General features: G+C 37.1%; 1 protein-coding gene and 1 pseudogene across 4 annotated transcripts in view; both read right to left on the bottom strand.

Annotated features, from left to right (window-relative positions):
- Positions 1-16,007, bottom strand: part of RNF24 (ring finger protein 24) — an 81,508-nt gene that overhangs the window by 9,061 nt on the left and 56,440 nt on the right. For all 4 annotated transcript variants that reach the window (XR_007405709.1, XM_035706090.2, XM_025469402.3 and 1 more), the window contains 2 exons: positions 12,473-12,515; positions 10,266-10,307 (listed from right to left, as the gene is read on the bottom strand). Coding sequence is in view for 3 of the 4 variants with exons in the window: in XM_035706090.2 (XP_035561983.1) it covers positions 10,266-10,307; positions 12,473-12,515 (85 nt within the window). In the remaining variant the exon portion in view is untranslated. The remainder of the gene's footprint in view (positions 1-10,265; positions 10,308-12,472; positions 12,516-16,007) is intronic.
- On the bottom strand, positions 1,929-10,259 carry LOC125753575 (40S ribosomal protein S27-like; annotated as a pseudogene).

The raw sequence follows: 16,007 nt of genomic DNA, 5'->3' as shown, positions 1-16,007 counted from the left end.
TATTATGTACTTAAATTCCAAAACCATAGACACCTGAAAAAATAAAAAAAGATAAATTCTGACATGTTAAGTGCTAAAGGTGTCCAGAAGCGAAAGGCAGTCACAAAGAGAAAAGACTCAGATCTGACTTCTCTCACAAGTTATGTGAAGGGCTGAACTAATTTTATAACTTAAAAAAAAAATTTATTTATTTGACAGAGAGCATGTGCATAAGCAGGGAGAGTGGCAGAGGGTGAAGGAGAAGCAGGCTCTCCGCTGAGTAGGGAGCCTGATGAGGGGCTCAATCCCAGGACCCTGAAATCATGACCTGAGCCAAAGGCGGATGCTTAGCTGACTGAGCCACTCAGGCACCCTCTAATTTTACAAATTTATTATTATTATTTTTAAAGATTTTATTTATTTATTCATGAGAGACACACACACAGAGAGAGAGAGAGAGAGAGAGAGGCAGAGACACAGGCAGAGGGAGAAGCAGGCTCCATGCAGAGAGCCTGATGTGGGACTCGATCCTGGGACTCCAGGATCACGCCCTGGGCTGAAGGCAAGTGCTAAACTGCTGAGCCACCCAGGAATCCCCTAATTTTACAACTTTATAGATCATATTTTGCAAATCGGCTTTATCTTTCAGTATTTCACTAAGATTGTTTCTCCAGTGTAATTTCCCATACCTTTTTAAAATGGAGATGTAGGTCACATAATATTCATCCCTTTAAAGTATACAATTCAGCAGTTTTTAGTATATTCACAGAATTGTGCAACTATCACCACTATGTCTAATTCCAGAACATTTCATTCCCTGCCCCCAAAGCTGACACCTATACATAGTCACTCCCCATTCCCCCTTCTCCTCAGTTCCTGGCAACCACTAATCAACTTTCTATTTTGATGGATTTTTCTATTCTGGTCATTTCCAGAATGGAATGAAATCATGAAATGCTATCATACAATATGTGGTCTTTTTTGTCTGCCTTCTTTCACTTAGCACAATTCCTTCAACATTCATTCATGGTGTATCATGAGTCAATACTTTATTCATTTTTAAAGCTAAATAGTATTGCGGATATACCATATTTTCTTATCCATTCATTTGTTGATGGCTACTTGGATTGTTTCTACCTTTTGGCTACTGTGAATAATGTTGCTTTAAACAAGTAACTTGAGTTTTTAATTTTCTGGATATGTAGCTAGGAGTAATTGCTAGATCATATGGTAACTATATTTAACTTAAAAAAATTTATAAAATTTATTTATTTGAGAGAGTGAGATAGTGAGAGAGAGCATGAGCAGGGAGGAGAGGGAGAAGTAGGCTCCCCACAGAGCAGGGAGCCCGACATGGGGCTTGATCCCAGGACTCTGGGATCATGACCTGAACCGAAGGCAGACGCTTAACCGACTGAGCCACCCAGGTGCCCCTATATTTATAATTTTGAGGAATTACTAAACAGTTTTCTAAAGTGGTTACATAATTTCATATTCCCACCAGCAGTGTAGGAAGGGTCCAATTCCTCCATATCATCAGATTATTATTATTTTTTATTATAACTATCCTAGATGGTATGAAGTGGTATTTCATTGAGGTTCTGATCTGCATTTTTCTTTCTTTTTTTTTTAAAACCTTTATTTATTCATTCATGAGAGACACAGAGAGAGAGAGAGAGAGAGAGGCAGAGACACAGGCAGAGGGAGAAGCAGGCTCCATGCAGGGAGCCCGACGTGGGACTCGATCCCGGGTCTCCAGGATCAGGCCCTGGGCCAAAGGCGGCGCTAAACCGCTGAGCCACCCGGGCTGCCCATGATCTGCATTTTTCTAATGACTAATGATGATGTGCTTATTGGTCTGTTGTATACCTTCTTTGGAGAAATGTTCAAAATTCTTTGCCCGTTTTTTTGGTTGGGTTATTTTTCTTTTTATTGTTGAGTTGTAAGAGTTCTTTTTTTTTTTTTTTTTTTTTAGTTGTAAGAGTTCTTTATAAATATTCTAGACACAAATCCCTTATCAGATAGCCAACTGATTTTGACAAAGGTGCAAAAGCATTTCAATGGCAGAAGGATAACTTTCTCAACAGAGAGTGTTGGAGCAACTGGACATCCATAGACATCAAAAGCATGATATCACCCCTAAGCATAAACAACCAAAGGAAAAAATATTGATAAACTGGAATTCATCAAACTAAAACTTTTGTTCTGCAAAAGACCTTGTTAGGATGAAAGGACTGATCCAAAATATTTACAGATCTTTTTATTTTGTAGGTTTTTTATTATTGAGTACTAACAGTTTTTTTTATATTGTGGGTACTAGATTCTTATCAGATACAAGGTCTGCAAATGTTTTCTCCCTGTGGATTGTTTTTGCTTTCTTGATAATGTCCTTTGAAGTACAAGGGTTTTTAAATTTTGATGAAGTTCAATTGATCTATTTTTTTCCTTTGTCTTGTATTCTAGACATTTGAATTCCTTTGCTCTCATAATCTTTGGTGGATTTTATAGAGTTTTCAGTTTTTATAAATTTATATCATCTGCAAATATAGTTTTTTCTTCCTTTTTAGTCTGTATGCCTTTTATTACTTTTTCTTGCCTAACTGCTTAGGCAGTACAATGTTGAATAAAAGTGGTAAGAGCAGGGACATCCTCATCTTATTCTGATCTTAGGGGAGAAAGCTTTCAGTCTTTCATCATTAGCTCTGTGTTTTTCATAGATGTCCTTTATTAAGTTGAGGAAATTCCCTTCTATTCCTAGTTTGTTGAATGGTTTTATCATGAAAGAATGTTGACTATTGTCCAGTGCTTTTTCCGCATCTATTGAAGTGGTTTTTTTCTCCCTTTATCTGTTAATAGGGTGTATTATATTGGCTGATTTTCCTTTGTTGACCAACTTTGTATTCCTGGGATAAATTCCATTTGGTTACAGTATATAATTCTTTGTATATGCTTGTGGATTTGGTTTGCTAGTATTCTTGAAGATTTTTTTCACCTATATTCATAAGGGATATTGGTTTTGAGTTCTCTTTTTTTGTGATGCCTTTGTTTTTGACACTAAGGACCTGATAGAATGAGATAGGAAGACTTCCTCATCACTCTTCATTTTTTTTTTTTTTAAGTCAAAGAATATATCCTAAGATAATATCAGCTCTGCCAGAAGCTGGGATAGGGATATATATTTACTGACTGGTCAGTCTATAGGTACTTGAGTTTGCCCGTTTTACATGTTAAAAGTCAGAAAAGTTCTTAACTGATGGGTACCTGCAGAAAGCAGAAGGAAGGTGGTGGGTCAAGTACCTCTAAAGTAATTTTTTGCAGCTTGGGGAACAGCAGACATTTCAAGTCTATGGGGGCAGTAAGCATCATAATGTAATGGCTCCAGACTCAAACAGATAGGGTCATGCTCTTTTGGTTTTGTTTTGTGTCCAAAATGTGTTTATTGGGATGGTTTCCCACTCATCTTGATTCAGGGTGCTTTTAGGGATGCTTTTGTCTGAAGGAGCACCCTTTTGTATGCCTTGCTTTTCCTCTTGTAGGTTGGCAGAACACAGTGGAGCAGCCAACACACAAAACTACCATTTGTGCATGGTTAAATCTGGTGGTGATTTTATAGCAACCTGGGCATATCACATCTGTGAATTAGGAAGTGGGGCTCTGCACTAGGTGCATCTTATGTTTCCTCTTTTCTTCTGGACAGGGATGGAGAAGATTCTTTGTGAGGGGCATGTTCTTGTGCGGAGATTGTCACCATGGAAAAAGCTAGAGTCACATTCTTTCTCCATGCTCAGAAGCTGGATAACACGTCCATGCCCATTCTACTTGACTTTTAAATTAAATTAATTTGTGAGAGAGCTCAGCAGGGAGCCCAATGAGGAGCTCAATCCCAGGACCCCAGGATCATGAACTGAGCTGAAGGTAGATACTTAACAGACTGAGCCACCCAGGTGCCCCTCTACTCAACTTCCTTAAATCTCAGTTTCTACAAATGCAAAATAAGGAATAATACTCTCTTATCTAAATTTTTTTTAAATGTGAGTTCCCTTGCTCTTAAAAGATAATTATATGAAGTAATGGACATCTTGATAATCTTGCCACCTTGTATGCTGATTCCATTCCATGACACAGAGATTATATCCGTAAATAAGACATGTTTGAGGAAACAATGGCTTTATGGGGACTATAGAATGTATATTGGACTAGTATCCAACTAGTGCACGATCTCTAAAATGCCTAAGAAGGCAGGCTTTGATAATTTCCAGGTGGCTGATAACAGTCTATAAATTTACCTCAAATGCAAACTGGGGAATGGAGAGTTATGTGGGGAAGACAATGTCACACAATGAAAATGACCCATAGCTCAGGTGATTCAGCCAAAATAGTTTTATTTTTATTTTTTAAAAAGATTTTATTTATTTATTCATAAGACACACACACACACACACACACACACACACACACACACGTAGGCAGAGATACAGGCAGAGGGAGAAGCAGGCTCCATGCAGGGAGCCTAACATGGGACTCGATCCCGGGTCTCCAGGATCACGCCCTGGGCTGAAGGCAGTGCTAAACCACTGAGCCACCCGGGATGCCCAATGGTTTTCTTTAAACAGATCCTATGGTGGGCACTCAATATCATTATACCTTTCCTTGAATGGTTATGAGGGTATCACATCTTCTGCAGAGGCAACATTTCTAGTTCAGAGGAGTCATTTAAGGTTGGAATCTTTGAGAGTTATGAAAGCAACCTAAATATGGCTGTGCTATTCAGGAAAGATCCAACTTTCCTGTTCCAAACTGAAGTATAGTGGGTAGTCCTTTCAATGGTCCTTAAGTGTTTGTGTCCTTGATCCATACTCTATATACCTCATTAACTTGTAACCTTCTTTCCCATGGGATCAATGTTCCTTGATAGAAGGGAGGGACTACTATATCCTACCCACTCAATCTCTAGGGTCCTGTATACTGTCAGTACCTTCTATAGGCTTTGACAGTTATAAATAAAAAGAAATATAACATCCTGATGGGATTTTCAATGTACACAGACATAATATGACAGATATTGCATAAAGGGAAAAAGGTGAAGGTATCTGTATATGGAAGGTTTCTACATTTCAATTGAAGTGCTAAAAACCGGATTCTGAGTATTTTCTTTGTAATCCACTAAAATATTACATAGAAAAGATAAAGTCAAAATGACAATAGATTCTAAAAATTGATTACTAAAATGGATTACTAAAAATGTTCAAATAACCCAAAGAAAGCAGGAATAGGGAAAAAGAATGACAGAGGGAAAAGCAGAAGACAATACAGCCGCAGACCTAATTCCAAACATCAAAAATTGTCTAAACACACCAATTAAAACAAAGACTGGCAGAATGGGTTAAAGAAAAAAACCCCCACCATAACCCAACTTTATGCAATCTATAAGAAAACTCACTTCAAATATAATTACATAGGGTAGATTGAAAATAGAAAGATGGAAGAAGACATACCATGCAAACATTAATCAAAAGAAAGCTAGTGGTGCTATGTATTTTTTTTAAAGGAATTCATTCTTGGGATCCCTGGGTGGCGCAGCGGTTTAGCACCTGCCTTTGGCCCAGGGCGCGATCCTGGGGATCCAGGATCGAATCCCACGTTGGGCTTCCGGTGCATGGAGCCTGCTTCTCCCTCTGCCTGTGTCTCTGCCTCTCTCTCTCTCTGTGTGACTATCATAAATAAATAAAAATTAAAAAAAAAAGGAGTTCATTCTTTTTATTTTATTTTTTTTTGAGAGAGCGAGAGGGAGAAAGAAAGCGAAAGGGGGGAGAAGCAGAGGGAGAGAATCTTCAAGCAGACTCCCCACTGAGCGGGGAGCCCAACACAGGGCTTGATCTCACAACCCATGAGATAATGACCTGAGCTAAAATCAAGAGTCAGATGCTTAACTGACTGAACCACCCAGGCGCCCCAGCTGGGGGTGCTATATTAATATCAGGCAAATATTTCAAAGCAGAGAAAACCGCCAGAGATGAAGAGGGATATTACAATTTCAATAAAGGGTCAATTCATCAAGAAGACACAATCCTAAGAATCCTAAATCTGTATGCAGCTAACAGAGCCTTATACAAATAAGTAAATAAACAGAAAGACATGATGTGTTTATAGATTAGAAGACGCAACATGGTAAAGATGCCAAATTCCCCCTGATTTATACAGATTTAATGCAATACAAATCAAAATCCCAGAAGGATTTATTCTTTTTTGGAAATATAGACTAGCTGATGCGACAATTTATGTGGAAGAGCAAGGGACTAGACAAGCTATAACAGTTTTAGTAAAGAAGAATAAAGTTAGAGGAATCACACTGCCTCATTTTAAGACTTCTAATAAAACTACAGTAAGCTTTATTAGTAAATCTACATTAAGATGTGATATTGAAAAAGGAATGAGTGTATAAATCAATGAAACAGAATAGAGAATCCAGAAATAGAGTCATTAAATATGGCCATTTGATTTCTGACAAAGGAAATTTAATGGAGAAAGCAACTACTCACCAAAACTAAAGTTGGGTGACTGTGGAGAACAAATCAAAGACTAAATGCAAATAGAGAGCAGATCATAAACTAATGTCAAGACTCCCAGGCTTTTCTTGAAGAAACCGATTTGGCAACAACTGGCTTGTATTCTCCCATGGCAACAATCAGCTAGATCTGAATGCTGGCAATTTCTTTAACAGGACTTGCATGCCCCAGTGTGTCTCAGCTTCCACAGCACCCTTCTCCTTTTCTTGACACCAAGACTTCATTAGATGCCATTTATTAACCCACCTGCATGATTGTTCTATTGTTTCTCTTAGAGATCTCCTTTAGATTTATGTCTCTATGAAAAGATGGAGAAGGGACGCCTGGGTGGCTCAGCAGTTAAGCATCTGCCCAGGGTGTGATCCTGGAGTCCCAGGATGGAGTCCCACATCGGGCTCCCTGCATGGAGCCTGCTTTTCTCTCTGCCTATGTCTCTGCCTCTCTCTGTGTCTCTCATGAATAAATAATTAAAATCTCTCTAAAAAAAAAAAAACTTGAAGAAAGGGCCTTCAATTATATATATATAAAAGATGGAGAAATAAAAACAGGGAAGACTATGGGTACTGAGAGAATTATTTTTCCTTATAGAAGGACAATATATTCTTATGTTTTGATTATGTATATAGTATTTCCTTGGCTTCACTTAGTATAAGTGTTATTTGACTCCTATACTGGTAGAAAAAGTTAAACAAAAATGATATAGTCACAGCTACAGAGCCAACTGTCTAAGAAGCTGGGGTGGGGGGGGGTGGTGTCTGGGCATCTGAGTCTGCAAGGTCCCAGGAAAGCTCCCTTAGGGGAGCAATAGCCAAGAAGTAGCTGTATGACTGCAATATCAGACCCTTTTCAAGAACTTCTCAGCATATATCCCACATAACACACAGCACCCTTCTGCACCCTCCAGTGTGACTTTCTCATTTAGAGTCTCCTCTACCAGACTATTAACTGGTTAAGAGCAGAAATTAGTATTTTATGCTTCTTTGTGTGTCTGTAGTTTAGTACAGTGTCTGACATGTTTTATGTATTCAATAACTCTAAAATTATTATTATTTTTTTTGAAGAGGGGAGTGGGTAGAGACAGAGGAAGAAGGAAAGAGAAAATCCCAAGGATGCTCCACACCCAGTGTGGAGCCTGACAGTGTGGGCTCAATCTCACAACGCTAGTATCATGACCTGAGCCAAAATCAAGAGTTGGATGCCTAACCAACTGAGCCACCCAGGTACCCCAACTCTAAAATTATTTTAAAAGTAATATATTAGCGGGATCCCTGGGTGGCGCAGCGGTTTGGCGCCTGCCTTTGGCCCAGGGCGCGATCCTGGAGACCCGGGATTGAATACCACGTCGGGCTCCTGGTGCATGGAGCCTGCTTCTCCCTCTGCCTATGTCTCTGCCTCTCTCTCTCTCTGTGTGACTATCATAAATAAAAATTTTAAAAAAAGTAATATATTAGCTTATTTTCCTTCTTTAAGAATCCATTACATACAAAACTAACATCTCTTTCGATCAACTTCCCCTAATCTTTTTTCTTCTCTCCCTCCAGATAACTGTATGTCCTTTTCAAACCCAGTAAAAAATACTTTGTAGTATGCATATAAATCCTTGAACAATATAGTGTTTATTTTAGTTTACATATGTGATATAAGCATTTATATCACTTTGTGACTTGCTTTTTTGCATCCCACTAAAGATCTATCCCAATTGACACATTTACAGACAGAGCTCAATACTTAATTTTACCTATTTTATAGTACCTCATTGTATGAATCAATCACTGTATCAGGTTTCCTTCCTTCCCTCCCTCTCTTGGTGAATAATATTCCAGTATATGGTGTTTTATGTATTCACCCACCACTGACGGACACTTAACTTGTCTTTGATTTTTCACTATTGTAATTATTCACTAATAACAGTATCCATGTTGAAATTCCACATGCTTACACAGGACCAAGCTATATTATTAGGCTACAGTAATGTACACACACACACACAAGTCTGACAAAATAGTTTCATCACCAAGAAATGTAATTGGAAAGGACCAGATGAATTGCAAAAAATACAGGATTGCCCCTAGAAACAAGCTGTCGAGCAAAGTTAGGTTTTCCCAGTTACCAGTTTCAAATAATGGGGAGAGGGGATCAGTAGCTGGTCAGACTCAGCAAAATTGGAATGGGTGGGTACAAATGGGATGCTAACTTTGATACATAATGATGCAACACAATGTACTCATTCAGATAAAGACCCATTCTAAACTAGTGGATCAAACCAATAAGGAAGACTTCTGCTCATGAGGAACGTGGTTCTTTAATATTGATAACATTTGTCAGAATGTCATCTTTGTATTTATGGTCCTCAATGAGACCCCAAGCAGAAAAGAGATCATCCTCTATTACTTTATGTTAATTTGGGAAAATTTAAAAATCAAACAGTAAATGATGCTTGGGTTTAATCCAAGGTTAGGTCTAAAACACTGTAACCAACTCTTTGATAAAAAAAAAAATATGCAAAAAGAACAAAGGAGTAGTAGACATTTTCAAAATATTTTACAATAATATAAACCATTATTTTATTATTATTCAAATAATTTCACAAATTAACTCTCTTTGAGGAGACTGCAGTGTAGCTGCCCCACAGTTATATAAAATAGATAATGTAATGTGCAGCTTTCCAAGTCCTTGTTTTACAAACCAATTCAAAAACTCAGAGGAAGGAAGAGAAAAGGACCCTGAAATTAAAAATTCTCAACAATTATAGTCAGAAATACAAGGAGTAAAATGGAAATTCTTCCAGGCATGTGTCTGAAAGCACACAGCAGGATAGACACACACTTTTGTATTTATGTTACAAAGCATCATAACATAATGAACACCTGGAAACCAACCATGCAACTACATTAGTAGGCAATCCCAAGGAATCATATCTCCTCTTAGGTTCTTCTCTATTCTATCCTCTTGCCTTATCTCCCCGAAACCCCACCCCCATGAAGCAATCACTACCTCTTTTGTACCATTTATACAAAAGATTACTAGGAACATTTTCAAGAGTGAAATTAGTGCAAATTCGTCTTGAGTCAATGGAATATTACTCAGCTATTAGAAATGACAAATACCCACCATTTGCTTCAACGTGGATGGAACTGGAGGGTATTATGCTGAGTGAAGTAAGTCAGTCGGAGAAGGATAAACATTATATGTTCTCATTCATTTGGGGAATATAAATAATAGTGAAAGGGAATATAGGGGAAGGGAGAAGAAATGTGTGGGAAATATCAGAAAGGGAGACAGAACGTAAAGACTGCTAACTCTGGGAAACGAACTAGGGGTGGTAGAAGGGGAGGAGGGCGGGGGGTGGGAGTGAATGGGTGACGGGCACTGGGGGTTATTCTGTATGTTAGTAAATTGAACACCAATAAAAAATTAAAAAAAATTCGTCTTGAGTAGAAAACCTAATTTATATCTATTTCCTACTCATATCAGGGACAGCACATAGCATCCCTACTGTGATGAAATCTTATATTAGCACCATCTCTATTAGAAATCTTCTCATGATTGAGATTCATCTCACAATTGATTTTTATGGACCTCACTCTCAAATATTCTAGCAAGTTGATCAAAATAAGCCTAACATTTTTTAACTTCTGAAAATAAAGATGGTTAAGCATACCACAGCATACTACTTCATTAGATAACAGTTCAAGATTAAAATACTTATAGGCAACTTACCTCATGTAAATTCAGCTCTTTTACTTTCTCTTTTAATATAACCTGTTAGACAAAAAAGTATGTTATGCCCATTTAAATCTATAGTTTAAAATTTTCTCTTTATACTCATATACATTTTCCTTTTGTGTATATGTAGCTCATTTCTCCTCCCAGTCAAATTTCTCTTATATTGAGATAGAACATTGTAGCCATATATTTTTTAAGCAACATTTTTAAAAAATTTTGAGCAGTGAGCAATGTTCTCCTGAAAAGCAATTTTAAAATACTTTTGAGTATAGATTAAAATTCAGGAAAAGACATAAATAAATGCTTATTTGGACTAAGTGCTAATTTAGGAGGAAAATAAATGAGATTGATCCTCATGATTCACTAAGACATAGTACTGGTGGATGGGAACTGATTATTAATTTATAAAATATTAAAAAAACAAGGTCAAGCTTAATCTTGGAAGTTTTGCTTATTTTTATACATCATTATCCTTAGAAAATTTTAGCTCTACCCAGAGTTATGTAAATTAAGTTAAAATTCGCCCAGGTGTCTCTAACCTGATTTTGTGGTGCCTAGATAACCAATTTAAAAAAATGACAAGTGATAAGAGGGCAGTAGATTATTTTTTAGAAGGAAAATTTCCAGGGGTGCCTGGCTAGCTCAGTTTGTAGAGCATGTGACTCTTGATCTCGGGGTTGTGAGTGTGAGCCTCATGTTGGGTATACCAATTACTTAAAAAAATAAAATCCTTAAAAAAATAAAAGGAAAAGAAAAAATTTGAGCTTATTAGAACTATATGCCATTCTTAAAGTGAAAAAGTAGGCAAGTGAAATTTGGGGAAAATCTCCCAGTTTTGAATATCTTATATTCCTGAATCAAAAATGGTTTTCAAGGAAAATCACATTTTCAGAAATCACAAACAAAAGCTATATCCAGCTATCCAAGGATTTACTAAATTTCCAATTCAGTATGTTTTAAAGACCACTTTTACTGTCTTGTTACTCTATTAATTCTATCAGTCAATTTCACTTGTTAAATGACCACCAATGCCAATTTTATTTTCTAGTTAGCTTACATACAAATATCTTATAGGTTGTCAAGTTTATGATAATATTGAAACAAAAGGATTCATTCATTTAGAAAACCAAGACATTCAACTTTGTATGAATCCCACATGAGACCTATGGGGAAGAGCATGGGGTTATCTATGAACATCAGTGTGGACATCTAAGAGACTTGATAATGAGCTCAGATTTCAAAGAGGCACAAACAAGAGATAGACAGAGATACATAATCCTAAAATGGTGACGTGGTCCTATAGCATCAGTGTCAGCAAGGTTAAAAACTCAAATAAACTAAAGCTTGCTCCACGACCCCACAAGAACAAAACAAAACAAAAACAAAACCCCAAAAACCAGAAAGCAAAAAAACCAAAAAACAAAAACAAAAACAAAAAAAACAACTAAGGACAATAAAAATAATTTCATACTTTAGGCCAAAAGAAGATTAAGGAACACCTAGGCCCACTGTTTGGTGTCAGTGGTAAAATGTTCATGGATGATGACACATGGAAGAAAAAACAAATTTTACTTGGCCATCAGGAAAAGCTAAGTTTATTCCCTTAAAGAACAAATCAACAAAGGAATGATAGTACAAAGAGTAGTGGTTAACAGCAATGACACAGTAGTTTGACTTCTGGTGGTATGATGTAAGGTAACATTAGTAGAAAGGAGGAGATGAGATCACTATAATGCAACTGGTCACCTCTGTGGAACTGACATGTCTTCTAATGGAAGAGGTAAAAAATTCATTTAGTGAAATCTCTGAACTCCATTAGATTAAAAGTAACTTTAAGGACTATAAGCCATAACATTTCCTTTTCGCAATGTTGTCTAAAGTTCTCTGTTATATTATTATATCATCTGAACTATATATATATCAGTTATACAGTTATAACTATATACAACTATATATAACTATATCTATCTATCTATCTATCTATCTATATATATATATATATATAACTTCAAATACTTAAGATAGAAAATACTTAAAGTGAAGTTGATCTATTTTGTTTTGCAAACTGGAAGTGAAATGCTAAAATGAACACAAGTAAATCCAGTTCCAGTTTAAAATATGAGTGGAAATCTAAGTTCTCATTTTTTGATTAAAAAAACAACAAAAAAACTATCAAAGCCAATCTGAAATAAATTTCTTACCTGTTTGTAGGCATAAAATTCTTTATGAGCTTGATGTCTTAGCCTAAAAGACAGAAATGAGCAATGCAATATTGAGGTTTCCAATGTAACAATTTGATAAAATTCTTAAACAGATTTTTGAAATTTATATCATTTAGTTTAAAATCCAAAATATTTATCCTGAAAAACACCCAAATGACATATCTGTTACCATGTTATGAGAAAGTAGCCAATGAACCATAAAATGTTATGTTATCCAAATGTTAAGTGAAATCTCATTAAAACCAAATCTTAACACAACAAATATATTTTTAAAAATCTTTTTAAAGATTCATCTATTTATGATAGACATAGAGAGAGAGAGAGGCAGAGACACAGGAGGAGGGAGAAGCAGGCTCCATGCCGGGAGCCCAATGCGGGACTCGATCCCAGGACTCCAGGATCACGCCCTGGGCCAAAGGCAGGCGCCAAACCGCAGAGCCACCCAGGGATCCCCAACACAACAAATATTTTAATGAAGAAGCCTCAATTCTATTTATATTGGTGATAGTCTATTTATTTCAATAATATTTAATATATCACTTTTTAAAAAAAGATTTTTTTAAAAATTTATTTACCCATGAGAGAGACACACACACACACAGAGACAGAGATACAGACAGAGGGAGAAGAAGCAGGCTCCATGCAGGGAGCCCAACGCAGGACTCGATCCCAGGTCTCCAGGATCATGACCCAGACTGAAGGCGGCGCTAAACCGCTGAGCCAACTGGGCTGCCCAATATATCAATTTTTTAATGAAAAAATTAAGTATAACATCCATCTAATAATGTATGAAAATCTTAAGAATACAGATAAATATAGGGTGCCTGGGTGGCTCAGTCTGTTAAGCCTACCTTCAGCTCAGGTCATGATCCCAGGGTCTTAGGATGGAGCCCCATGTCAGCCTCCCTGCTCAGTGGGGAGTCTACTTCTCCCTTTCCCTCTGCCCTCCCGTCTGTGTTCTCTCTCTCCCAAAGAAATCTGGACTTTCGAAGTCTAAAAAAAAAAAAAAAATACAGCTAAATGTTTAAACACACACACACACACACACACACACGTAACTATCACTCAGCTCAAGATATAGAACATTTCCAGGACCCCTAAAGTGACTCCTCCCAATCAATATCTATCCCTAAGAGGTACCTGCTATCCTAATTCCTATCATTACAGATTAACTGTGCTTGTTTTGAACTTCACATAAATGTATCATTTGATATATACTTTTTTTTTTTAGATTTTATTTATTTATTCATAGACACAGAGAGAGAGAGAGGCAGAGACACAGGCAGAGGGAGAAGCAGGCTCCATGCAGGGAACCCGATGCGGGACTCGATCCCGGTCTCCAGGATCACACCCCAGGCTGCAGGCGGCACCAAACCGCTGCGCCACTGGGGCTGCCCCTTGATATATACTTTTTGTGTTGACTTCTTTTAGCTAACAATTACTTGTGAAATCCATACACATGGTTGCAGTAGTTTCTTTGACATATAGTATTCCAATATATGAATATAAGACTATCCATTCCACTGTTGATGAATATTTAGGTTACTTCCAGTTTGGGGCTATTATAAAGCTGCTACATAAATTCTACAGTATCTTTTAGTGGACATATAGACTCAATTCAGTCGAGTACATACCTAGGAGTAGAACTGCTAGTTAAAATGCTTGTACTGATTCCTACCTACTCTTACATGTAATGCACAAGAGCTCTAGCTGTTTCACATCTTTGCCAATATTTGGTAGGATCAGTTAAAAAACTTTAGCCAATCTGGTAAGTTATTCAGTGGTATCTCATTTGTTTTAATTTGAATTTCCCAAATGATGTTTAGAACCCTTTTATATACTTATTGTCCATTTGGATAACTTCCTTTATAAAATGCCTGTCTTTAAAAAATGAGTTACCTTTTTCTTAATGATTTGTAGGAGTTCTTTATATATTTTAGATATAAGTCTTCTGTTAGGTCTATGTACTGCAACTATCTCCGACTCCTGCTTGCATTTTCATTCTCTTGGTGGTATCTTTTTTTTTTTTTAGATTTTATTTATTTCTTCATGAGAAACACAGAGAGACGAGAGAGAGAGAGAGAGAGAGAGAGAGGGGCAGAGACACAGGCAGAGGGAGGAGTAGGCTCTATGCAGGGAGCCCGACGTGGGACTCGATCCCAGGTCTCCAGGATCACACCCTGGGCGGAAGGCAGCGCCAAACCGCTGAGCCACCCGGGCTGCCTCTTGATGGTATCTTTTGATGAACAGAAGCTTTTAATTTAAAATTTAAGTTCACACTAATTTATAAACTCTTCCCAATAATGTCAGTTCTTTTTGTGTCCAGTTGAAGAAATCTTTGCCTACCCCTTGGTTAGGAAGATATTCTCTCATGTATATTATGAAAACAATTTGTTATTTTACTTCTCCCATTTAGGTATCCAACTAAAATTACTTATGATCCATCTGAAATTAGTCTTTATATATGATGCGAGGAAGGCGTCAAGATTCTTTTTATCCACATGCAGATTTTCACTTGATTCATTTATTGAAGACCTTATTTTCCCTATTGCATAGCAGTGGTACATCTGTTGTAAATCAGATCCAATATGTGGGCCTGTTTCTAAAGTTTCTATTCTGTTCCATCGGTCTATTTGCCTATTCTTGTATACTGAGTTGAATAGTGTCAAAAATTCATGTCTGCTAGAGCCTCAGTGGTTGAGCATCTGTCTTTGGCTCAGGTCATGATCCCAGGGTTCTGGAATCGAGTCCTGCATCGGGCTCCCCATGGGGAGCCTGCTTCTCCTTCTGCCTATGTCTCTGCCTCTCTCTGTGTCTCTCATGAATAAATAATTTTTTTTTCAAAGGAAATAGAGTCTTTGTAGAGTAGTTAAAATGAGGTCTTACTGGGGTTAGGGGAGATCCTAAATCAAATACAACTGGTGCCTTTAGAAGAAGAGGAGAAAACACACAGAGACACAGAGAAGAAGGCCAGGTAAAGACAGAGACAAACTGAAATCATAAAGGTACCAGTCAAAGAACATCAAAGATTTCTGGTAACTACTAAAAACTAGGAAGAGGTGAGGAGGTGGGGAGCAAGGCCTGTTGACACCTTGATTTCAAATTTCTAGACTCCAGAACTGTGACATGAAAGTTGTTATTTTTAAGCCACTTGGTTTTGTGGTACTTAGTTACAGCAGTCCTGGGAAATGAATGCACCTGGTATCATTGCCACATTAATTTTTCTCTTAACTTTTATTCTGAAATAATTTTGAACTTAAAGAAAAGCTGCAAAAAAATAAAATTCATCTATATTTTCCTCCCAGCTTTACCAATGTTCACATCTTACACAACCATTGTACAATGATCAAAACCAGGAAATTAGTACGGATATATCATTAATACTGTCATAATATTAAATAGGAGACTTCATTTGAATTTCACTAGTTTGTTTTCCCATTAATGTCCTTTTCCTATTTTATTATCCAATCCAAGATCCTACCTTTCATGTATTTATGTATCTTTAGCTTCCTCC

The sequence above is a fragment of the Canis lupus genome, chromosome 24 (genome assembly GCF_003254725.2).
Source record: "Canis lupus dingo isolate Sandy chromosome 24, ASM325472v2, whole genome shotgun sequence".
NCBI lineage: Eukaryota > Metazoa > Chordata > Mammalia > Carnivora > Canidae > Canis > Canis lupus.
The sequence above is the reverse complement of the archived record's forward strand: the minus strand, read 5'-3'. Positions and strand labels throughout refer to the sequence as shown.